The sequence below is a fragment of the Neltuma alba genome, unplaced genomic scaffold (assembly GCF_004799145.2).
Source record: "Neltuma alba isolate B1F8T4 unplaced genomic scaffold, ASM479914v2 tig00012242_pilon, whole genome shotgun sequence".
Lineage (NCBI taxonomy): Eukaryota > Viridiplantae > Streptophyta > Magnoliopsida > Fabales > Fabaceae > Neltuma > Neltuma alba.
The window spans coordinates 34982-60052 of record NW_021636771.1 but is presented as its reverse complement, the minus strand read 5'-3'; the positions used below and the strand labels follow the sequence as shown (position 1 = coordinate 60052).

At 37.1% G+C, this 25071-nt stretch overlaps 5 protein-coding genes across 6 annotated transcripts; 3 read left to right on the top strand and 2 right to left on the bottom strand.

Moving 5' to 3' along the window:
• Positions 1-230: 230 nt before the first annotated feature.
• LOC114725316 (scopoletin glucosyltransferase-like) lies at positions 231-2509 on the bottom strand. Of its 2 annotated transcripts, XR_003738412.1 has the most exons (2): positions 838-2509; positions 231-373 (listed from the first exon to the last, which is right to left on the bottom strand). XR_003738412.1 is itself a non-coding variant. In XM_028911815.1 (1 exon), the coding sequence occupies exon 1, from the start codon at positions 2418-2420 to the stop codon at positions 933-935; it is 1488 nt and encodes a 495-aa protein (XP_028767648.1). In that variant the 5' UTR covers positions 2421-2509; the 3' UTR covers positions 618-932. The 2 variants fall into 2 exon arrangements, 1 of the variants encoding a protein (XP_028767648.1); XM_028911815.1 differs by lacking the exon at positions 231-373 and having other exon boundaries at positions 618-2509.
• A 1803-nt stretch (positions 2510-4312) lies between these two features.
• On the bottom strand, positions 4313-7190 carry LOC114725317 (scopoletin glucosyltransferase-like). The gene is made up of 2 exons (XM_028911817.1): positions 6459-7190; positions 4313-5340 (listed from the first exon to the last, which is right to left on the bottom strand). Exons 1-2 carry the CDS (start codon positions 7148-7150, stop codon positions 4581-4583), a joined length of 1452 nt encoding a protein of 483 aa, XP_028767650.1. The 5' UTR covers positions 7151-7190; the 3' UTR covers positions 4313-4580.
• A 4313-nt stretch (positions 7191-11503) lies between these two features.
• On the top strand, positions 11504-16669 carry LOC114725315 (polyadenylate-binding protein 8). Its single transcript, XM_028911814.1, has 9 exons — positions 11504-11753; positions 13349-13467; positions 13565-14221; positions 14301-14378; positions 14476-14565; positions 14928-15065; positions 15226-15399; positions 15486-15689; positions 16038-16669. Exons 1-9 carry the CDS (start codon positions 11504-11506, stop codon positions 16281-16283), a joined length of 1956 nt encoding a protein of 651 aa, XP_028767647.1. The 3' UTR covers positions 16284-16669.
• Positions 16670-18280: 1611 nt separating this feature from the next.
• LOC114725314 (filament-like plant protein 7) lies at positions 18281-22784 on the top strand. The gene is made up of 6 exons (XM_028911813.1): positions 18281-18361; positions 18811-18930; positions 19102-19249; positions 19340-21524; positions 21610-21670; positions 22009-22784. The coding sequence occupies exons 2-6, from the start codon at positions 18832-18834 to the stop codon at positions 22492-22494; spliced, it is 2979 nt and encodes a 992-aa protein (XP_028767646.1). The 5' UTR covers positions 18281-18361; positions 18811-18831; the 3' UTR covers positions 22495-22784.
• Positions 22785-23508: 724 nt separating this feature from the next.
• Positions 23509-24407, top strand: LOC114725324 (40S ribosomal protein S16-like). The gene has a single exon (XM_028911825.1). The coding sequence runs from the start codon at positions 23675-23677 to the stop codon at positions 24116-24118; it is 444 nt and encodes a 147-aa protein (XP_028767658.1). The 5' UTR covers positions 23509-23674; the 3' UTR covers positions 24119-24407.
• Positions 24408-25071: the final 664 nt, after the last annotated feature.

The following is a 25071-nucleotide window of genomic DNA, read 5'->3' as shown; positions in this document are numbered from 1 at the left end:
TACAATTGCATTAATGATCTGCTGGGAGAGATTTGCCCCCCTCCCCCCCAATTTTCTCTTCTAATCTAATGGATTCAATCCTGATTAGGTGGAATCCAATGCTAAATTTTTTTTAAAATTATCCATACTGTATAGAAGTTTTTAAATTTTAGTTTTTTTTTTCACAAGTTAAACTTGTAAATTACATAATTTAACTTATAAATATGAATTTTTTTAGGAATATGCCATATGCGCTCTATCTTCAAATCAATCATTGAATTCGCGGCCATTCCTTCCTTCATGTTCTGCTTCCACCATCATGCATCAGAGAGTGGTTTCTTACATTCTGCTGTAATCCTCCTTTTTGCCTGTATCTGCTTTTTCATCTTCCACCCTGGCAACATTCTTCTTTCGCATATGTATAAAAGACAAATGCTATTTTCACCCTTAACTTATCCATCCCTCATTAGTCAATTAATCACATTAATTATCTCTCCATCATACTTTATTCATTGTATTTTTCATCCAATAGTACTCAAACAACAAATTTCACCCCTCAAAAAATGTTATTCCCAAGCCAAACCTCATAATTTGGTTCATAGATTAGCAGATAGAGATGGAGACAATAGATGAGTGGATTTTATATTGAATTGTTGATTTAGCAGTAGTTACTTGGCAGTGCAGTTACAGTACAGTGACAGTGGAGAAAAATACATTCAAATTTCAAATGAAATTTCTCTAAAGTTTCTGTTTTTCTGATGATGAGATCATTTGATAATACACACATGACAACTAAATAAACAAAAGGAAAAAAAGATGTAATCCTCTAAAAAAAGATTCAAAAAAAGATGCATGTACCAATCTGATTCATAGAAGGCATGATGAAACATATTTTTCTGAGAGAAGATTCAACTGGGATATGCTGGATCAAAATCCGCAGCATCTATATCTCTCTAAGAATTGAGAGAGAGAAGCTCCTCAATCAAAGAACTTAAATCGCTGTGAGATGATCCCCCTTCTGCAACAGCTTCTCTTGCCTTCTCAGCAAAACCTCCCGCCCTAATTCTCATCTCTGTTGCTTCCTCTCCAACCATAACCTTCCTCACTGCTCTCTCTATGGCTTCATGCTTCACACTATCTCCAACCCATCGAACCCACTTTTGAACCCCAACACCAACGCCAATCTTCAGAACCTGAGTCACCAACTTCTCGTTGAAAAACTGCTCTGCCCCCACCGGCCAAGTCACCATAGGTACACCGGCAGCCACAGCTTCCATCACTGAGTTCCATCCACAGTGTGTCACAAACGCTCCCACTGCTTTGTGATCAAGAATCAGCAACTGGGGAGCCCAATTTCTCAGAATCAGTCCCTTCTCTTTCGTTCTGTTCTCGAATCCTTCTGGCAGCCATTGTTCCTTTCCTGCGTCGTCGTCTTCCTTGTTTTTATTTATCACCCAGATAAATTCCACCCCTGATGCCTCCAGACCCAAAGCTACCTCCTTTAATTGTTCGTTCGTGAACGTTGTGGTGCTTCCAAAACATATGTATATTACTGAGTGTGTTTCCTTGTGGTCTAGCCACTGAAGGCATTCAAGGTTGATGTCTGAAGCTGAAACTCGGCTTCCCCTGTTTGCTTTTACTTCAGAGTCGCCGTTGCAGAGGGAGACTGGGCCCATATTCCAAGTCTTTCTTCCAAGAACGTTCCTGTAGAAATCTGAATAAGCTGGCTCAAGCTCGTAAAAGCTGTTCACTATAACCCCATAGCATTTGGAGTCTGAATCTGCGGAAGCTCTGAACACTCTAGCAATCTCTGTTTCGTCATCTTCTAGCTTCATGAAACTCGGCAGCTGATTCCTCGACAACTCGATATTTCCTGGAAGACTAGGTGTGACGAAGGACTCGGATTCTGACGAGACTTTCTTGTGAGGCGTAAAGGAATTGATACATAGGGAAGCACATATAGCGAAAGTACATGTTCCATGGAACAGCAGCCTTGGAATCCCGTGTTTAGCAGCAAGATTGTTAGCCCATGGAAAGCAAGTGTCAGCCACAAGAACATTAGGACGATGCTTTTGAAGGAACTCATCGATTGGTTTCTCTAGCAAAGGAATCACCTTTAGAAATCTTTCCTTTAATTCAGGGGGCTTAACAAAGTTAAGAGTCTCACATCCTTCTGGCAATCCAATTTCCGATGAAGGGAATTCGATGATGTGAAGTGCGATCCGGTGACCCTTTTCTTGGCTTTTGTAGATTGATTTGTAAAAAAGAGGAGAATTGGAAGAGGTAGTAATAAGTGTTACTTTTGAACCTCGTGAAGCAAACAGTTTGGCTATGTCTATAGTTGCCATCATATGGCTATGAGACATGAAGGGAAAAAGAGCTACGTGCAGGGGCAGCTCACGGCTGTGACTACACATTCTGTTACTGCAATTATGGATCATATTTTCCGTAAGATGATCAAAAAAATTCTTTCAATTTTGTGCTTTGACTTGGTGTTACTTATGTTCGATTTTGTTTTTGGTATTTATAATATGAATGCCTTGGTTACCACGCCTGAGGAAGTAGCAATAACAAAGACGTTCGAAGTGTTGGACGATGGCATAGGGCATGTGGTGCCGTATGACGAGATTATAGTATTATACTATGTTGTCAACTTTGAGTTCAATGGCGTTCCTAGTATTTTTTTGGCAAAAATGATCATGCGTAAAACAAATTCAATGCATCTAGTTCTTTATTTGTAGCGTTTGACTTGTGAAGGATTGAGTCGCCTTCTAGATTAACTTGGAAAATAAGCAAAGGCTAGAACTGATATTTATTTGATATAATATGTTGTCTATAGTAAACTTCTCTTATTTGGAAGTCGTCGTTAACTAGATTGGAGAAGGAGGGGATGGCTAATACGGACCGGTTCGTTCAGCCTAACAAGTTCTTTTTCTTTTTTTTTGGGAAAAAAGAAACTTCGTAAAAGATACATCGCAGCGGAAATTCGTGCAAGATTCAGTGTCAACTCTCAAGCGATCCCAAGAAAGACACGCTGAAAAATATAAAACCAATGAAACCCCATGTGTTAAAATTCATAAATAAAAAAAATGCCGGAAAAGTACGTATCAATATTCATTATATCTCTATTATATTTGCTGAGTACACTAGTATTGTCCACAAAACACCTCCTGACAAATTCAGAAACCAAAACCAAGAAGGCAATTTCTTCAGCAATGAAATAATTTGGGCTTACTTCGGCTCCTCAAGACAAAACTCCAAGAGACATGTTATAAAGGAAAGAGCCTTTGTCCAATTGAGAGAGTAAGGTGCATTTGGGCTTCGCAGCTTGACCGTCAAGCGCTCCACAAGTGGACCAGTTTTTTAATACAGCAACTTGGCAAGTTCACCGAGAGAATTGATTCTAGCAAAAAAAAAATTAGTCTTTTATAATATGACAAATCAAAATTTAAATCTCTATTAGGAGAGATACTCATATTTAATAGGCTAGCGAGTCCACCGTCATTCACAGCTATAATTAACTAAGTCTTATTTATAGAGTAAAAAGAAAAATTTTTGATCCTATTTATAGGACAAAAGAAATTTTTGGTTTTGGTCATTCCTTAATTATGGCTTCGCTCCTTTTTGAGGTCCACCGGAATACTCCTCCGCCTTAATATAAGACCCAATTGTTGAGTTGGTTTTGCTCCTAAACATAAGATCCATTTCTCATATTTATCAATTTTCTCTAAATTACCCCTATGAATACTCCCTCAACCATAATCAAATAGAAGAGGGAGATGTGGTATTAAAAAAAATGATTATGGTGTTTTAGGAAAAATGTGTCACTTTTCTTATAATTAACCAACTTACCTAACTTCCTTAATCTAATCAAATTAGTTAAATGGGTCTTATATTAAGGACCGGAGGAGTATTAATTAGTAAAAGCGATGCGTCAACTCCTTCCCCATAATTATGCAATTTTCTATTCAAAATTTAGAAAATCTGCAACTCACCTACCATTCTTTAACAAAAAATAAATAAAAATAGCACAATTAATTGATTAGAAAATCTAGCTAATGGCATCCCAAAAGTGACAAAACAATAACTACAACGTTTCATAAAACATCAAAACAACAAAAGCCCATGGATTAAAAAAACCATGGACATCTTGGGTTCGCGAGAAAGAAAGGACATGTATGGTAAATTAATGATGATGATGATGATAATAAGCAGACCAAACCTATGGTTCCTTGCCAGCCCCCTCTTCGCGCATCCCGATGCATCATTTTTTTAAGTATCATATATACACAAATAATTTTGGGAAAGTCTAAGATGACGGGTATAAGGAAAAAAAGACTTTCTGACCTGGATATTTAACCACCAAAGATCTTGCTTGGATCATTGATCATGGCTACTGTGTCTACTACAGCTTCATGGACTTAAAAAATCTAGTGACGAGTGCCATGAATTTTTTTTGTTTTTTATATTTATAAAAACTCTGTCCTCTATGACTAACGGAACAAGCTATATAAGCTGGCATCATTTGTCTGTAGCAATATAAAACAGCATAACATTACACACAAACCATTATTGAATATGGGATATGAAAGATGCATCTATCAATGATGGGAGCTTGAAATCAAGTGGTGAATGAGAGAATCCAAACTGGAGAGGGATGATCCACCTTCTTGCATGGCCTGACTTGCTTTGCAAGCAAGCTCCTTTGCCTTCTTTCTCATTTCCTCTGCTTCTTCTCCTTCCATCATCCTCCTCACTGCCTTCTCTATGGCTTCCCACTCGATCCTCTCTCTCTCCAATCTGGACCAGTTCTTAGCTCCCACACCAACCCCTATCTTCAGCACGCTCGTCACCAACTTCTCATTGTAAAACTGATCTGCGTAATTTGGCCAAGTTATCATTGGCACTCCTGCGCACACTGATTCCAACATCGAGTTCCAACCACAGTGCGTCATAAACGCTCCGGTTGCTTTGTGTTCAAGAATCTGCACTTGTGGTGCCCATCCTCTTATGATCAGTCCCTTACCTTCTATTCTTTTCTCGTATCCTTCATCAGGTAGCCATTCTTCTTCGTCTTCGTCTCTGTTATTATTGCTTTTGGTGCTTGTGGCCACCGCCCATATGAATTGATGGCCTGAGGCTTCTAGCCCCTTGGCAATCTCTCTCAGCTGAGATTTTGGGAAGCTTGTTAAGCTTCCGAAGCATACGTAAACCACTGAGCTGGGTTCCCTTGTGTCCAGCCATTTCAGGCACTCGTGTTTCGCATTGGATTCTTCGCTCTCTCTTTCTCTTTTACCATCAGTGTGCCTTCTGCACAGAGAAACAGGGCCTACGTGCCACGCCTTCTTTCCCAGCACCTTCCTGTGGAGATTTTTAAATGAGGGTGCCAGGATTTTACAGCAAAAATTTAATCACACAGAACATGAAATAAGTTATACTAGTATATATATATATATATATATATAAAATTATATAATACAAATATCTTGACATATATACTAGATTTTTTATTTTAAACTATATAATTAAAAGAATATGTGTCTTTATGTTTTAAGTCGTGTCCGTCAATATCTTACGATGTAAAAGTCATTAATTGTTATAATTTAGACATACTTTTTAGCAATATAAAAAAAACAAATCTCACTTCAATTTTAATATTTTTAGGTAAATTAATTAGAAAAAGATTTATTAATATTTTTCGGCCGACAACAGTATGTACTCTCTCTATACATACATATATTTTGGGTCAACGAAAGCAACATATTTCTACTTCCATCTGAAAGAAGAGAAACAGGCACGAGAGATTAACAAGTGACAGATACAAAATAATAAGTCTAACAACCGTATAACTGAATTCCGCTGAGGTTAGAATTTATTCCTTACCGACCTTACATAAACTACTATTACCTCATGTAATTAATATACGAGTTATTTGACTGATTTAAATAAATTAAAGAAATTAGTTAAATTAGTTATTTATAATAAATATATGTTGTTTTTCTTAAAATATTTTTGCTAATAAAATATATTGGCTAAAACTACCATTATTACAAGGACTACCTTAAAAAAAGAGATAAAGTAGATTGGAGTCTTATATTTAGAATTAAAATAAAAGTCAAACGAGTTCTTATATTAAGAACTGATGATAGTATTAACTAAAATCATTAATAAAAAATGAGACGAACTCTTAACCCCGTTAACACTAATTAAGGAATTATTGATAAAATTTATTTCATATGTGCGTGCACTCAACTTTTAGGAGGCCAATCTAAAGTAAACTAACTTTGATCATCCCCTGTAATGATTTTCTAAAATGAAAACCACGACCACAAAAATAAACTCAAGACACGTGGGTTATTAGCTAGCTATGAAACTCCATGTCACAAGCTGAATTCAACATTGTTTGTTTTTCATAGGCCAAAAAAAAAAAAACATTGTTTGTTTTGAAAGACGGCCGGAGTTTGAAGTTTCACACATACCGGCAATACTCGACGTAATCGTGCTCCAGTTCGTGGAAGCTATTAACAAGCACCCCATAGCTCTCGGCATTAGATTCCTCGGAAGCTTCAAAGAACTTCATCGTTTCAGGCTCCTCGTTCCTCATCACATAATGTCCCACTTCAGTTCTCGTCATCTTGATTTCACCGGGAAGGCTAGGAATCACAAAGGCATCCCAGTCCGTCGAAACGTCCTCGTAAGGCCTGTATAGGCTCATGCACTCGACGGCACACAAGGTGAAGAAACCAGAGCCATTGAACACCAGCACCGGAATCCCAAACTCTGCAGCAGAACGGGTGACCCAAGGGAACATCATATCGGCGACGATACAGTGCGGCGCACACTGTGACAAGGCTTGCTCCAGCGGTTCACGAAGCATGGCGGTGGCTTTGAGGAACGCGGGAATCAGATCTTGGGAGGGAACGGAATGGAGATTCTCGCATCCCTGGGGCAAAACGGTTTTTTGAGGGCAAGGGAAATCGATGGTTTGAATGTGAACGTCGCCGGCGTGTGGAATGAGAGAAGCGTTGAGAGGGGTGGTGATCACGGTGGCTTTCACCCCTCTGGATGAAAATAGTCTGGCCAAGTGAAGCATAGGGGTGATGTGGCCGTGAGCCAGGAAAGGGAAGAAGAATATGTGCAGAGAAAGGCGTCGTCCATTATCACTATTCATGTTGCGGGGAAAGCTCAAAGCTATGGCGGCTACTATACGTACAGCAAAAGGAAAAGGGAAACGATTGAGGGAGACAACGGAAAAGGGGCAAGTTTTAGAATAAAAATAAAAAATGGAAAAGAGGGAGACAGGAGGATTTGGACTGCATTTTCTCCGTGAAATAATAATAGATCATCTATAACATAAAAGGGACTCACCGAATCCGCCGAAATATGATTTAGACTCTACGGTTTTGCAGAACAAATGGGGGCCGTCGAACAATTTTCTGATGAGCATTTTAGACTTATCAGATCTGAATTGTCTATATCTTATTTAAATTATTCAGATTTAAAATTTTTTAATTAATTATTTTTAAATAGAAAAAATTATTTTTTGAAAGAATGATAGTTAAGAGATTATCCCTATTTTAGATTATATACATATTAAAATAATTATTTTAAATAAAAAATCAAATCCAGATCATCAAAATGGGACACGGAAATTTAGATCTGATGAATTTGGAATACTCATCAAAATAATGAATATCAAAACTGGTTCGCGAGCCTGTAGTGTTCTAGGAGCGGAGGCGTGGGGAGTAAAGGGGAGTCTTGGGATAGCCTGGGATATGGGAATGGAAAGAGTGGAACTTGAGATTAATTGTGAGGAAGTGGCAAGAAAACTGAGAGGCAAAGCTATGGAGGATGGATTTTCGAGTAGCTTGACACGTAGCATTTCAAAGCTCCTTGCGAGAAAGTGGAGGGTTTAGAGTGAATGTGGTGAGACGAACAATGTCCAGATGGTTTAGCAAAACTCAGCTCTGTCAAGCAAGGTGCGAGGATGCTGATTTGTGTTTGGATAGATTTCTGTGAAACCATCCCTTTAACAAACTAACATTTATTTGAAAGATATATTAAGAAACATGTTAGACGTAAGATGATTGAAAATGATGTTAATTTTATAATATATATTATTTGTATATTATTTAGTAGTTTTAAGAGAAATATTAAAATTAAAGTCAACATTATAAGAGAAAATAGTTTATATGTTATTGAGACAAACTTGTAAATACAAGAAAGCATTTAATTAAATATATTTAATGAATATATATTTCAAATTATAAGAACGTTAAAATTTAACAAAGGATGTACCCGAAAAGATTAAGATGTTTTATAAACATCAATCATCTTCATATGTATATTGTAATTAAAAACATGGATTGGAAAGAGAGAGGCCTGGGGCGATGTACGAAGAACTAAACCGGAAATTTATTTCTTCGGCCAGAACCCGAAAGTTAATTCTCTTGGTAAAATTCCAAACACAAATTTCATGAAATGAAAGTGACAAACCGATAAACGAGAGGAGTGCTTTTCCATTTCAAATACTACCTCCAGTTTTTAATATAAAAAATTATTTAATTTTTATTTTGATTTTAAATATAAGACTCAAATTCATTTTCTCTATCATATTTATCTAATTTTTTTTCAAAATAATCCTTATAATAATAATTTAAATCAGTACATTTGATGAGCAGAGATATTTTGAAAAAGATAATATTTATTTATTACAAATAACTAACATAACTAATTTTTTTAATTTACTCAGATTAGTTAACTGATTTTTATATTATATTAAAGGCGGGAGGCAGTAAAATGACTATATGAGTATTATGCAAAAAGTTACAGGCTTGAATAAAATATAGAAGCATGGTTGCTGAATTGGACATTGGGTCAATCCAAGTCCTGCTCCGGCCCAACACGAAGGTGGGCTGTATATTGTTGGATAATGTTGGGCTTTTAAATGATTTTTTTAGTATCATTCTTATCATAATCATCGCATGAACATTGAAACTTTTGACAGATGCTCAGATCTTTCAACACCCATATACTATCCAAATCAGTTTCCCAAAAAAAGCTAATACAGACATTTACGACTTATATTTTTAATAAAACAGATGGAGTGAAACTATATACGTATATTGTACGAACTGTATATGTATATGTGTATATATATGTTTTTTTTTTGTATTCAAATTTTAGGAAAGGGGTTGGGCTCACCTACTATTCAAGGACATGGCACTTAATACTTGATCCACTGGGGTGTTCCTATAGATATGAGAGCATGACAAGCAAGTTTTTTTTTCCTGGCACAATAGGTAAGGATCTCCCAATTTCATTACACTGTGATGATGCCTCTTTTAGTGTAGCAATTGGAGTCACAACAAAGTGGCATTTCCTAAGATCAAACCCCCTCCTTTTAGTGAGAGAACCTGACCTCTTCACCAGCTAAACCCACAGACGAGGGGTGTATATATATGTTTTTAATAAATTATTTATGTATATATGGCATCAAGAGGGTTTAAACTTAGAGTCACCCATATTTATTGTATGAACTAACCTCATGCGTTTAATTCATAAACTTTCGCTGGAAAAAAAACCCATATATTTGTCGTATCGTCCTTGTGAAGTAAATATGCAAGAGTATCAGTAGATTGTAAATGTCTAAATGATAATGAAATGAGCAGGCGCAGAACATGAATATTATATAAATTTAAGGCTTAACTTGTTGTCAAAAAAATAATAATAATAATAATATAAGCCTTAGCTTCGTAAGCACGCTGCTTCAGGTAAATAATGGAGGAATAGTCTTTTTTTTTTTTTGATCTGAATAATGGAGGAATAGTCTAGAGTCTAGACTCCAGTCTAATTTTTTATGATATGCAGTTATGTAACAAGTTTAAGGTTTAAAATTGCTTTTTTTAAATAAAAAAAATTAAAACATTGATCCTATAATCTAATAAAAATCTAGACCATTTTATTTTTTGAGGAACTAAAACCTATAATTTGAAATTTAAATAATCAAAATCAAAATAAGAGTAAAATTGAGGAACTAAAAATTATATTAACCGCAACTTAAAATATTATAAATAATAATACATTTGTGTCGACTAATATATATATATATACACTAATCTATAAATCTATCCAGCAAAAAACCTATAAATCTATAAGACTCGTGTCATTTATTAGTTATAGACAATACTAAAACAGAAGAGTAAAAACTAAGACCTCATCCTCGCTTTTTGTAATCTCAAGTAAGCTTTCAAATGATAAATTTATTATGACGTTGAACAACAAAATAATAAATAATTTTTTTAAAATAAATATAATTTCAAATAAACCTCAAGTATATTAGTCACAGAATAAAATAATATAAAATAAATCCATATAACTAACCATATTAACAGGGTGTTTGGGTAGATATAAAATTATGGTTTTAAAAATATTTTTATGACATAAAATAAATATGTAAAAAAATTTACTTCGATTGGCAGAAAAATATTTTTTCATAGTATTTTTAAAGTTAGGCGGACACCTCCTAAACATATTGATATACTACCTCTAGTCCTTAATATAAGACCCTATTTGATTTTTATTTTGGTTCTAAATACAATACCCCAATCCACTTTGTCTCTCATATTTATACATTTTTTTCAAAGTAGCCCTTCTAACAATGATAGTTCTAGTCAATACACTTGATTAGCAAGGATATTTTAGAAAAGATAACACTTATTTAGGACAAATAACTAACTCAACTTACTTTTTTAATCTCTTTAAATTAGTCAACTGGTTTTTATAATTAAGATAGGAGGTAATATCATTATTTAGGAGGAAAAAAAAAAAGAAAAAGAAATATATCCTGTTTAACTTAACATGAAGGCTCCCTGGCTCGTTAAAAGCTTTTGACCGGGACGGCTGGTTAACGCGAAACCTTCGAATTTAAGCTTTCTGGCTTATCAGCGATACCCCGGCGTTCCCAGTTATCCATCCGACCTTCAAACCTCCCTTCCCGTAACCTGGGCCCACACCATCTCACATCGGACGGTTGTAATCTCTTCATCAGACTGTGTTAGGGCTTACCCAAACCCACCGTCCCCAGTCACCACCTACCTATATACTTTTCACTGCTTCACACATCTTCTTCCCCTCAGTACAGTTCCTGTGCTGTCCCTCTTTATTATTCACGCGCCGCCGCCGCCATCATCGGCGGCTATTGTTATCTGTAGTCGGACTTCCGCCCAATCTATCCTTCGTTATCCTTCCCTCTCCTCGTTTTTTTCGTTTCGTACCAGAAAATCACAAAAGTTCTCAATTTTGTTTAAAAAAAAAAACCCTTAAAGCTGATTTATTTACTTCGTATCTTTTTTCCTCTCACAGCTTGCTGAGTCTAGGTTGCTGTTCTTCCTTGGGTGTATTGATCCGAATAACTAGAGGAGAGGGAAGATAAAAAGAAAAAAAAAAAGAAAAAAGGGAAAACTTTTGACAAAAAAAAATCACGTCGAAAGCATTTAGGACGGTGTTGTAGTTGTGGGTTGAGATGGCTCAGGTTCAGGTTCAGCCTCAGAATGCAATTCCGGGGACTAACGGTGCTGCTGCGGCTGGCGGGAGCAGCCAGTTTGGGGCTTCGTCGCTTTATGTCGGAGATCTTGACCTGAACGTCACGGATTCGCAGCTATATGACCTGTTTAATCAAATTGGTCAGGTCGTGTCTGTTAGGGTTTGTAGGGATTTGACTAGCCGGAGATCACTTGGATATGGTTATGTCAATTTTGGCAACGCGCAGGATGGTGAGTCTGTTTTCTTATATCTTTCATAAATTTCATTTGATATATGTAGTTTTCAATGTTTAGATTGCATTGGGTCATCTTATACCTTAATGTGTGTGGGGCTTCTCCATTGGGAATGTGTAAGCTTTCTTCTGCCTCATTGATCAATAATTGATGGGTTTGCCTTACAATTCAATGCATGATTTGGAGAGGTGTATGTTAAGGAAAGGCACTGGTCGTTTGAAAGAAGGTTAATCTCATCCGTGGACGAAGTTGTTCATTCATGTGGCTCTAAAATTGCTTTGAGTGCCTCACTAGTCTGCATTTAGCGCTCCAAATTTTCGCCTAGATTGTGTCTAATAATCTAATTAAATTTCCCTGTTTAGAGCTTTATTCTAGCTGGTAACATAAGAAAGAGAAAACAGAAATCCATGGAAGAAAAGAGTGAGAAATGGTTGGTCTAGTTGGTATATGAAGGTGTGTTGATTTCATTTGCTTGGTCGAGTATTTTTGTCCTTCACATTGAAAGATAATAAATTTATTTAAGAAAGTAATTGTTACTTCCTCAGAAATACACAAGTTAAACCAAACAAGTTACATGTCAACTTCCTGGGAAGTTAATTTCCCAGGAAGTATACTTCCTAGGAAGTAGAGCGACTGAACCAAGCTAGGCCTAAGTATGGGACTTTTAAGTTGGAAACATAGTGTTCGTATGTGAGAAGTCCTGGAATATTTTCATGGTAGGCCTTTTTGATCGTTGTCAAATATATTTGATACATAATTCGTTTATTGTAATAAAGTGTTCGGGTATTATGATGCTTCTTAACTTCATAATGAAAATAATTTTATTTGAGACAATGAGCCATAGAATAAACATGTCCGTAAGTTAAATTGGCAGATCTAACTTCTCTAAACAGCGCAATTGCACCAATGGCAACCAATTCAGATGAATAATGTAGGATCTACATGTACAAAGTATTCAGATTTATTCTTAGTTCAGGTTGTTGCTATATGATTTTTTAATGCATGATCATGTTGATGAAGCAAATGCTCAGTAATTATTCTAATCAAATTGCAATTTCCCCGGGGATTCCCCAAGCTCTTTTCTTGGCTAGAGTGCAAAACTAGTTTGATTTAGGTAAAATATGTTCATTAGATACCATATCCCCATACAAGTCATAGAGAAGTATTATTTTGGCCAGAATGTGATCTGTATTTGTGCATGCTGTTTCTTTTCTTGCATAGCAATTCTGTTCTGTGTGAAAGGTATTCTCCAGTTTCAAGTCTGAGTAGCTGAGACTAAGAAGATGCTGTATTTGTGTTATTTGTATTGGCCAACACCAATCTTTACTAGTGGATGAATTCACTAGTTATTAGCATTTTGGTTAAAAAAGTTATTCAGATTACCTGTGAGTTTTGGTGATTTCACTGATTTGTTTATCTACTTTGTTACCTATGGACGTGATCTCCATTTTAGCTGGTCTCCATAGCTTTATTCAGAGGAGTAATGCTTTTTGTTATGTGTTCTGATAACCACATATTGTTTCTTCTTGTTTTATTGTGTCTAAATATAAGTGTCTTTGACTTTCTATAACATGTTTCCAACTGATTCGCAGCTGCCAGAGCAATGGATGTTCTGAACTTCACTCCTCTGAATAACAAACCCATCCGTATCATGTATTCACATCGTGATCCCAGTATTCGCAAAAGTGGGGCTGGAAATATATTTATTAAGGTGTATATTTCTTGGTTTTTTCATGTTTTCTGGTAAGAACCTATTATCTTGTATGTTTTTGTCTGTTCCCCTCACATTTTTACACTTAACATTGCAGAATTTGGACAAGGCAATCGACCACAAAGCATTACATGATACCTTTTCTGCATTTGGGAATATCCTCTCTTGCAAGGTAGCCACAGACTCATCTGGCCAATCAAAAGGCTATGGCTTTGTACAATTTGATAACGAGGAATCTGCTCAGAAGGCCATAGAGAAGCTTAATGGTATGCTGTTAAATGATAAACAAGTATATGTTGGACCCTTCCTTCGCAAGCAAGAAAGAGACAGTGCAGTTGACAAGACAAGATTCAACAATGTTTTTGTGAAGAACCTATCAGAAGTAACTTCTGATGAAGATTTGAGGAAGATTTTTGGTGAATTTGGAACAATTACAAGTGCTGTGGTGATGAGGGATGGGGATGGTAAGTCAAAGTGCTTTGGATTTGTGAATTTTGAGAATGCCGATGATGCGGCTAGGGCTGTTGAGGCCCTTAATGGGAAAAAAGTTGATGAAAAGGAATGGTATGTTGGAAAAGCTCAGAAGAAATCCGAAAGGGAACTTGAATTGAAACTTCGATTTGAGCAGAGCATGAAAGAAGCAGCTGATAAATATCAAGGGGCTAATTTATATGTTAAAAATTTAGATGACAGCATTAGTGATGATAAACTTAAGGAGCTCTTCTCTCCATTTGGAACCATTACCTCATGCAAGGTATGTGATTTCTTTTTTCCTTTACCCTATGTCTTTTGTTTATCTGTGTTCATTGAATTATTCCCTTTTGACTGGGAAGGTCATGAGGGATCCCAACGGAATAAGTCGAGGATCAGGGTTTGTTGCATTCTCAAGTGCTGATGAGGCAGCCCGAGCAGTAAGTCATGATGCCATTTTTTTCGTTGAATATATCAGTTGATGTTCTTGATTGTCCGGAAATAGTGTAATAATTTTCTATTTTAATAATTTGGTAGCTCTCGGAGATGAATGGCAAAATGGTGGTAAGCAAACCTCTGTATGTTGCTCTGGCCCAACGAAAAGAGGATAGAAGAGCTAGATTGCAGGTAAGCCTTTTTTGCTTCATCCTATTATAGGTGTAATGCCGAGATTTACATATAAATCTTTATAGCTTTCTCTCCTTCAAACACAGGGATGCACACTTGGCTCAGAAGAACCATATTACTCTCTGTTATCTAAATAAATATTGACTGTTATAGGAACTAAATATGGATTAAAAGAAAAGATAGGTTGGCATGCAGGCCTATTGAGTTTTATCTGTTTGACCATATTTCTTGAACATTATTTGTTGTGGGATCTTAACTATAGTTGCATCATTATTGCAGTTGTTTGAGGTTTATTTTATTTGGCTGGAATCTTAAGTGACTGTTAAGTTGTACATATGCTGGACTCTTAACTGTTTATACAGGCTCAGTTTGCTCAAATGCGGCCTGTTCCAATGGCACATTCTGTTGCTCCCCGTATGCCAATGTACCCTCCTGGTGGTCCGGGTATTGGACAACAAATATTTTATGGTCAAGGTCCTCCTGCCATGATTCCCTCCCAGGTAACCTGATGTTCACAACAACGCTGTATTTTATGGTCAGTATGTCCTGAATTGATGGTGACGGCCTTCTTAATAGTGTTACTCATCTCCTAGATTATACATTTCCATAATACATCATCTTGAATTTTCTCATCTAACCTTGAATCTTCTTTTTTCCCAGCCTGGATTTGGGTATCAACAACAGTTAGTTCCTGGCATGAGGCCTGGTGGGGCTCCCATGCCAAATTTCTTTGTGCCAATGGTTCAGCAGGGACAACAGGGTCAGCGTCCTGGTGGAAGACGTGCTGGAGCAGTGCAGCAGAGCCAGCAGCCTGTTCCACTTATGCAGCAGCAGGTTCATGAAATTTCATTTTTTATTCCTATTCTTGTAGACCATCCATGCATTCATAGCATCTGACCTGTTACTTTTGGGCTTGACAGATGCTTCCAAGGGGTCGTGTTTACCGTTATCCTCCTGGTAGGGGCCTGCCTGATGTTCCCATGCCTGGTGTTGCTGGAGGCATGTTTTCTGTCCCGTATGATGTGGGTGGAATGCCCATGCGTGACACAGGCCTTTCCCAGCAAATTCCTATAGGGGCTTTGGCTTCTGCCCTGGCAAATGCCCCTCCTGAACAGCAGAGGACGGTATGCATTTCTTCCATTCTAACAAGCCAAGAGAACTTAATAATGCCTCCTTAACCTTGATTGTCGAACTCTTTAGCCCTAATTTACTAAAGGCAACTCCAAATACAATAAGTCGATTTGAAAATGAAAGGATAATTAACGAAATATATTATGAAGGTGAGAAAAATATAATTAAAAGGATAGTTATTCAAGTCTAGCAAAGTAACTAAATTCAAAATAAATGTTTATGTTTATCTTTAATGCCTAATTTACAAATAATTAGTGACATCTCTGGTACACATTAAATTCGTGAAGTTTTAAGAAACCCCAGCCTCTGATACCATATCCGATGGATGATTTTTTACGCAGATGCTGGGAGAAAATCTCTATCCTCTTGTGGAACAGTTGGAGCCTGACAATGCCGCTAAAGTGACTGGCATGCTTCTGGAGATGGACCAGACCGAGGTTTTACACTTGCTCGAGTCACCTGAAGCTCTGAAAGCAAAGGTCGCTGAGGCAATGGATGTCCTGAGGAATGTCGCTCAGCAGCAGCAGGCCGGCGGTGCTGCTGATCAGCTAGCCTCATTATCGCTTAATGACAACCTTGTTTCTTGAGAGAGATTTATATTTGGCCGCAGATTCTCTGTGGATGTTGAATTGTTATGGGAGGCGCAGGCTGTGATTCAGCTAAAATGTTCTGGGTGTTCTTAGTTCGGATAGGTACTCTGCTTTTGGTCTGCCAGGGATTTTCGGTCTAAAGGATTGTTTCAAAGTTGATTTAAATGGTGCTTTATGTGTGGTACTGCAGTTTGTGGTGTGTTCCAAGAATCAGGATTATGAATTGTTATTCTGTTTGATTGCCTCTCCCTTTTCTTTTTAGATTATTGCATATGTTGTGATGCGATCATTGATGATAACATTCCTCATGAACTAGATCTCGCGCCCAATCGGAAATGACTTTGAATATCTGAACTTTGAAATGACTAATTATCTGTTGGGGACCTGGTTTCCATAATTCCGTTACTGTGCGTTATATGTAATCAGTTAAATATACTGCTTTCGGTTTTTAGCATGAGGGGGGAAGTTATTAAATTGTTTTAAGTATTTATGTTTATCTTTTTTTTTGGCAAATTAATTTAACATTTATAAATTGATATATAATCTAATAATACACAAATGTTTTAAAGAGATCATGTAATGTTATAATTAAGTAATTTTATAGTTTTTTGAAATTAGCTAATTAGGTTTTATGTTAAGGATAGGTAGTATGTGAAATTGAGGACGAGATTAGTGTCCAATGTCCACTTTGCCGGGTGCCGTTGTACTTTGTAGCACTGATTTTTCCAATTTTATGGTATTACTACAAATAATGACAATTTCTTGATTTTTTTTACCTCGGGAATTTAACTGTACTTTGTCTTGCAGTTTCATTTGTCCCTTCCCGATGTTTAATATAAAATTTCCATGGGACAAGGGGAAAAGGCTACGTTGACATGGTTTTTAACTTGTGCGTCCTATGTTCCTCTTCGGAGGATTTTCATTTTAGGTGTTAGCTTCTGTAAACGTGTTAATTCGATGGCCAGTTAAGCTTCTGGTCGCATATCATCAATCTGGACATCAGGTATTCATCACTTGATTTCAAAGCCAAAAGAATGTTGGATGAAAAACAAAAGAATCAATTTCGTTATGGGCTTCACTTTTATAAAGCTGAATTTATACATAATATATATCAAGGAGATGTCGGGTCATATTTGTCGCAGTAACTTTATTTTTGCATTAATCATATCGCCCAACAAACGTCAGATGGTCCACATCAACTCATGGTTTTTATATGTACACCCGTTTTATTAGCATATCAATGTCCAGGGAACTTTGTCCTGCGAAGGTTATAGATGTAGTATTCCTTAGACATAATTCAGATATTCTAAGAATGTAATCTTTCTCAAACAGCGTATCTCAAAGGCTGCGTTAATAGCTATTAAGAACGGTTGCTCTTTATCTTATTTGTTTAAAAGATCAAACTTTAGGATTATAGTTTAAAAAATGATTTTTTTTTTAAAAACAAACTAATTCAACGTAAGAACTCAGAATGCACTTTTGACATTGCTTAAGGAAAGATTTAATCGCAACTCTACAAACCCAAAACATGAGACGGACGGCAAAGGAAATTCTTCATGCTCTGAGAAAAGCGATCTTTTTCTCTCTCGATCAAAAGGAAAATTCATTTGAAAGTAGGGGACAGCTATTTATCTGGTGCAATAACTTCCATTGAAGAAAATCTGAAGTAGATGTATCCAGAGATTCCACACCCAGAAGAAAATAGTCAAATCGTTTCACTGCATTTTCGACGCTTTCTGTTTCGGCGCATTCACGTATGTATATGTTAAAGCAGAGTCATTTTGATTGCTAAACATTCTGTTAGTTGTTTGTGGGGCTCTCTTTTCCTCTCTCGGGCTCCCTTTTGACTCTATTCCGATATTTGTGCACTGACACTTTTGATTACTATTACTTCCCTTTCACTCTATCATTATTTTACTTTTTCATGGCAAAATAATAATGCATTCCCACACCATGATTTTGTGTGTCTGATGGAGGTAAAGGCATCCTATGATCATAACAGGCCTGCCATTCCCTACTTCAAAGCGCAGCCTTAAACATCCTCGTTAACACTTTGATGCCCACCTTTTGCCCAGGTACGAAATCTCTCTTCATATGACTTCTTTCTTTTTCTTTTTCTTTTTCCTTTTAACGTGTTGGGTTTCCTTCCTTTTCTTGCATATGCAAAATTCCGGGCTCACAGTTGTTGATTACAGGATGCAATTTTCAGCTTTGAGCATGTTGTTCTTACTTCTGATGTTGCCTCTTCGATTTTCATATGACCTGCAAAACACTATAGGACATGTAGGCAACTAGCCACGGCCAGTTGAACTAGCAATGATAATAGTTTGTTTTGAAGGTTGAATATGAGTATATACATAGCTTGCATCAGCTGTTCGGTTCTCAATCATGTTATTTTTGCGTGTTCTGTCTCCATGTTTGTCAATTGTTTGTCTCCACGATTCAGAGTCTGGTATTATAAAGAGTTTTTACTCATTTAGTTCGGGTACATTAGCATGAAATATTCCCATTTCTTGGTTGTTAGACCGGACCCGAATCCTGAAACATGAATTACAAACCATGGCAATGGAGGAAAGGATCCGCAGAGAAGACAATATTAGGAATGGAAAAATCTGTCAATCCTTCCAGAACAACCAAAGAAGAGGTACTTTAAACTTGCTTATATAGATGCTGTTATTTAGTTTCCTCTTTTTATGATTCACCTTCGTGTTTTTCCCCTCAATTTCTGCTACCAACATAACTCGAGTCGTGTCCTTCAGCAAAATTGATGAACTGAAAATCTCATTTATTTACTAACAAAATTTTCATTTTCCAGGGACAGAAACTTCCGACTTGTAATGAAGATGGACCGGAAAAATCCTCGAAGAGTCTGAATGAGAAGTTGGCTTCAGTTCTTCTTGATTGCTATAATGGGGACAATCCTTCAACAAAGCATTCACAGAAGTCCCAAGAGGGAATTCCAGGTAATTCGATGGTCCTTCTGCATATTCTTATCCTTTTCTTCTCAAAATTCAATCTGGTTCTGGCTGATCCTCTATTTCTATAATACCTAGGCGAAGATGAGGAAAAACAAGTGAAGTCAATTGAGGGGGAAGAAGAACATTCAGGTAAAGAAGTATCGGATGAAAAGGTAACTCAAACAGATGCAACAATGCATGTCTCTTCTGGTGCTGTTCTAAACACATCAAGAGACCATGACAAGATTCAGGAAGGATTAGAAGTCAAGTTGAGGGAAACTAGTAAAAGGCTAGATGACTTAACTACCGAGAACACATGTCTAACTAGTGCCCTATTATCCAAAGAGAAATCTATTGAGGAGCTGCTGAAAAGTAAACACCAGGTAGATGGAGAATTGAGTACCATAATGGCTAGATTGGATTCCATGGAGAAGGAAAATGCTTTCCTGAGATATGAACTTCACATGCTTGAGAAGGAACTGGAGATCAGAAAAGAGGAGATGGAGTATAGCCGTCAGTATGCAGATGCATCGCATATACAATATCTGGAGAGAGAACAGGAAGCTTCCAAGTTAGAGGCTGAGTGTCAGAGACTGCGGCTTCTGCTGCAGAAAAGGTTACCTACTACTTCTAGTTTGCTGAGAAAAGAGACAGATACAACAAGAAGGAAGCCAAGTCCCGCAATAGGAAACCATCCTGATGCGTCTGAAATGAGTATCAGCTCGATGATCAAACGCTTACAGGATCTGGATGAGGAAAACATGGTTCTCAAAGGAATTTTAACTGAGAAAAACACTGAACTAGATTCTTCAAGGTTTATGTACGCTCAGATAGCTTCTAGATTATCACAGGCTGAGATTCTTCTGAGAAAGCACTTTGAGGAACACAAGTCCATGGAGCTCGCCACGTGTCATCCCACATCAGACGAACTTTCATCACTAGCAAAGTCCAAAACTGCTCGTGATAAAGGGGTTAGCTCTTCAGGATCTTGGGCACTTGTTTCTGAACTGGAACATTTAGGAACTGAAGATGCTAGGGACCAAAAGGACAATAAAGACATTGAAGGTCCTGATCCGAATTCGATAGACAATTATGTTGAGATGGAGAAGCGAGCTATAGTTTCTGTAGATACACCTAACAGAGGACAATGCTCTGATATAATAACTGGAAGGGAGCTAGTGCCAGTTGAACAAGATCTGCACTTCAGTGATAGCAAACAAGAGACTCAATTCAAATATGCAATGTTTGAAAAATCTTTTGATTGGCTTCAGATTGTTTTGAATGCGATCTTGGAGCAGGAGCGAATATCAAAACGAAGTCTTGATGAACTCTTTGAGGACATAAAAATTGCTCTGGGTAGGATAAGTCACCCAACATCCTGCAAATCGGAGTCTTCTGATGTTAGTAATTTAAGTGGTGTCGCTGAATGGAAAAACAATCCACATTTCAATGTTAATTTGAGCAAGTCAATTCATAGAATTATCAAGTTGATCGAAAGAATTGCTATCAAGTCACTAATCTACAGCACGTTTTCTGACGATAGCTTGGAGAAGAACCAGCATTCTGAGATATCTCAATCGCCACCATCCAAAGAATACTTTGTTCATGTTTTAAAATGGAAGTTTATGGACTTGAATCCTCTTCTGCATCGATTTGTTCACACTTGTAAAGATTTATTAGTTGGAAGAGCTGATTTTGAAAAGTTTGCCGAAGAGGTAGCATTTGCTTTGGACTGGAGCATAAATCATTGTGACACTCCTACAGATGCTTCATTTGCAAGAGAAAGGATTAAGAACCATTTTAGCTGTCATCAGTCACAAAATGAAGAGTCTGTTTCTTCCCTTTCAGATGCTTCTCCAGATGACCAAAGTGCGTTATTCCTAATGAAGAACAATCAGTCTGATCACATAGAAGAAAACCAAAAACTGAATGATGAGCTGACAACTAAAGAATCTGTAAAGAAAAACTTGGAGGCAATGCTGTTCTCAGTATATAAGGAAAATGGGGATTTAACTCAACAACTTCAGGAAGCGAAAAGCAGCATTGAAGTTTTGCAATCGGAACTGGAGGCAATAAAAGAGTCCAAGGGAATTATTGAAGATCAGTTTGAAAAGCAAAAGTTGATAAATGAAGATCTTGATACACAGCTTACAATAGCCCATTCTAAGCTAAATGACATCTTTCAGAAATTCTCATCCTTAGAAGTTGAATTGGAAGATAAAAAGATCTCATGTGAAGAATTGGAGTCAACATGTCTTGAGCTTCAACTACAACTAGAAAGGTAAGGATCTTCATCCTCTTCTCTGATTTTCTTTTTTCCTCTGCAAAATAATAATTCTGATTTTGTAAACATTCAAATGCAACAGTATTGTGAAGAAGGAATCTCCAACACCTGGCAGAGATGAAATGGAAAAGATATATCAAACAGTAAGTAGTTCACTTTCTGTTGAATGGGATGGATAGATTTGCAGTGTCTAAGTTAAGCTTTTGTATTCTAAATTGATGCCATTGACTCTGAAAATAGATATTCTTGTTCTGTATGTTCTGATGGGGTGTATCATTTGTTTGACAATAACAATTTCAGATTAAATGACACAGACTTTTTGAAACCTACCCACATCCTCTCTTTTATCAGTTTAATAGAGCAGAGGGTTTCTTGTAAGCCGAAGTAAATGTATATTCCTTGAAAATTTTTTACTCTTGCTTTTCGAAAATGAAGATTGCTACTTAACATGTCCCAAGTTCAACTTGGAATAATATTTCAGGGATGGGAGATAACAACGGCATCATCAAAGCTGGCAGAGTGTCAAGGAACCATATTAAACCTTGGAAAACAACTAAAGGCACTTGCCTCTTCCAATGAATCAGCACTTTTTGAAAGAATTATGGCCATTAATCCAACCCAAAAGAAGAACTTGATCAGGCGATCATCTCTACGCAGTCAAATGCAAGCCGAGGACGAAACCAAAGCAGGGATCCTCGCGTCCCCTCAGATAGAAGAAAATGAATCAAGTAAAGATGTTGAGAAGCCACCTATTTTTGATCTCTCAACTAACAGCGGTTTTCTAAAAGATCTTAATGCCATGGTCAGTGAACCAAAAAAAGACCTTACTTCAGAGCAAGATGACAGAAAAGCTACTAAAGGTGCCAAGGCAATTGTAAAGACTAAAAAGCAAGGAGCATTTGAATTTCTAAGGAAACTGCTGCTAAGAAAGATGAAATTTAATAAGGGAAAAGGAAATAGAACCTGACCCAGGTGTTACTATACTGATCATTATATGCTTTGACAGTTCTTGGGTGGTCTTTTTTATGGAATTGGAGATGGTTGAAGGTTTTGGTCTTGAGATTTTGATGGGAGAATTTTTACATTGTAGATATTTACAAAAATGTTGCTTAGTTGTTTTGATACATGGGGTGTAAAAGGTGAAGAGCTGCGGATATATGGAGAGGTGAGTTTTGTTATTGTTGTGCACTCAAATTTTTTTGGCTGAGTCTTGCTTCTTTTTTCGTCAAAAAAAAAAAAAAAAGGATTCCTGGGTTAGCGGAGTCTTGCATTTGATTTGATCAACGTATTTGTTTGTAAATTGTAAGTATCACAACTTGAAATTCAGGGGAAAGATGACTCTTCTATTTTGAGTGAGAGGGCAGAACTTAAGAAGCAATATTTATTAGGCAAGCAATTCGATACTTAATTTAGTGCAACTAATAAGAATAAGCCCAATTTGATGTTGCTTGGCTTCATGTATCAGCACCTTTTCCCAACCAAGAACTCGTATTCAAGTCTCAAGTAACTTATAGGAGTCTCCTTACTTTTTAAGGGTATTTTACTTGCCAAAAATATTGAGGCATGTTCAACATTATTAATCTGAGTAATTAATTTATCAGAAAAGTTTCTTATTTTCTTGTTCGTCGGGCAAGTTTTTCTTATGGCTAAATGGTGATGCAGGGGGAAATTTATTATAAGCTAAAATATCAAAGCAAACAAAAAATGATTATTATATATATATGCACAACAAAACAATACATTTGTTTTAATTATGAATATGAAACTTGGTATGATCAGAATTAATTAATATAAAATTTATTATGAAATGCACTATTTATAAAATTATGAATAACATAACTTTTATTCGATTTTATATAGGCTAATCAATTATTCAGGGAAAGTCATTAACCGGTGCAATGAGGCAGGCGAGTAAGGAGCATGTGGGGCAGGCCATAAGCTCTTAAAACCCTAAACCTATTGTTTTGGAAAGAGCAAAAAAAAAAAAAAAAACCCTAAACTTCGTTTTGGGTTAATGGGTTCTCCTGTTCCAGTAGGAGTATAAGCTGCCCCTGTTTGGCCGCACAGCTTTCCTTTGAGGCAATTACACTCGAAATTGGTGATTTCTGAGAGTGCTCGAAGGGATCGCAGAACACGGCACTTGAATAATGGCCCAACCGCAGCAACCAATGGAACAGGTTCAGTGCTTCGGCCGCAAGAAGACCGCCGTCGCCGTCACTCACTGCAAACGCGGCCGTGGTCTCATCAAGATCAATGGCTGCCCCATCGAACTTGTGCAGCCGGAGATCCTCCGATTCAAGGCTTTCGAACCTATCCTCCTTTTGGGCAAACACCGTTTCGCTGGCGTCGACATGCGGATCCGCGTAAAAGGAGGTGGTCACACCTCTCAGATATATGCTATCCGCCAGAGTATAGCCAAAGCTCTCGTCGCTTTCTACCAGAAATACGTCGATGAACAGAGCAAGAAGGAGATTAAGGACATTCTGGTTAGATATGATCGAACACTCCTTGTCGCCGATCCAAGGCGCTGCGAACCCAAGAAGTTCGGTGGTCGTGGCGCTCGTGCTAGGTTCCAGAAATCATACCGTTGATTTTTTCCCCCCCTTTTTGTAGGGCAAAAGGTGTTTGTGTCAATTTCTTATTTTCTTTACGTTTTCCGGTTCTTAGGTTCATGCTGTGAACAATTTTCGATATCGACTTATAGTTCCATAAATTTTGGTATTTCGCTTGCGTCTTATTGAGATGCTTTTCAAGAGTCAAACTTGTTATTAGTTCAGGGATTTAGAGCTCTGGTTTATTCTGCTCATAAATGGTCACATAACCTTATTGAGTTGCTTTTCATTAGTTTTGTCTATAAATTCTTTATCTGCTTCTTGATTATTGTTTTATTTCATAGTACTCGTCTTTGATGAATTGATTTATAGTCCTCTAGACACATGATGTGCAAGTATGTTGTAGGGCCCATAATTATGATGAAATGGTCTCTATGCGAAGTTAACTGCTGCATCACAGAATCTTAAGTTTGCAATTTAGTTTACTTTCACTCTTTCAGAGTAGCCTATTTTACCACTCTAAAATTCATTGGGAAATAGCAAAGATTCAACCTTTGTAGCTCATGAACTCTGTATGAATTGGATCAAAGAGGGGAATTGGGGCTGTCAGCTGTGGTGTAATGACTTGATTAGTGTTTAGTGGGCTAATTTAACTAAAAAAATTCATTTAAAAAAAAAAGGAGGAGGATATAACATGCTTGGTTCAAGTCCAAGAGCAGGTTTCAAGCGGCTTAGACCGAGCCTGTCTGAAGCCAAACTGATCGGCTTGGCATATACAAAGCTGAAGCGGGTTTTATTGCATATCCACTCCAGTCGGTTCATCTTAGGTTGGTTTGATTTGGTTTGTGGACTGGTTTGAAATACCCTTAGCTTTAAGTACCCCGATGGTTGATGGTAAGTGGGGCTAGCTGTATGGCTTTGTTGGTGGGCATGTAGGTAAATTGAATGTGCTCCAGATCATTGAGTACCAAACCTTAAAAAGAAACCTCCGG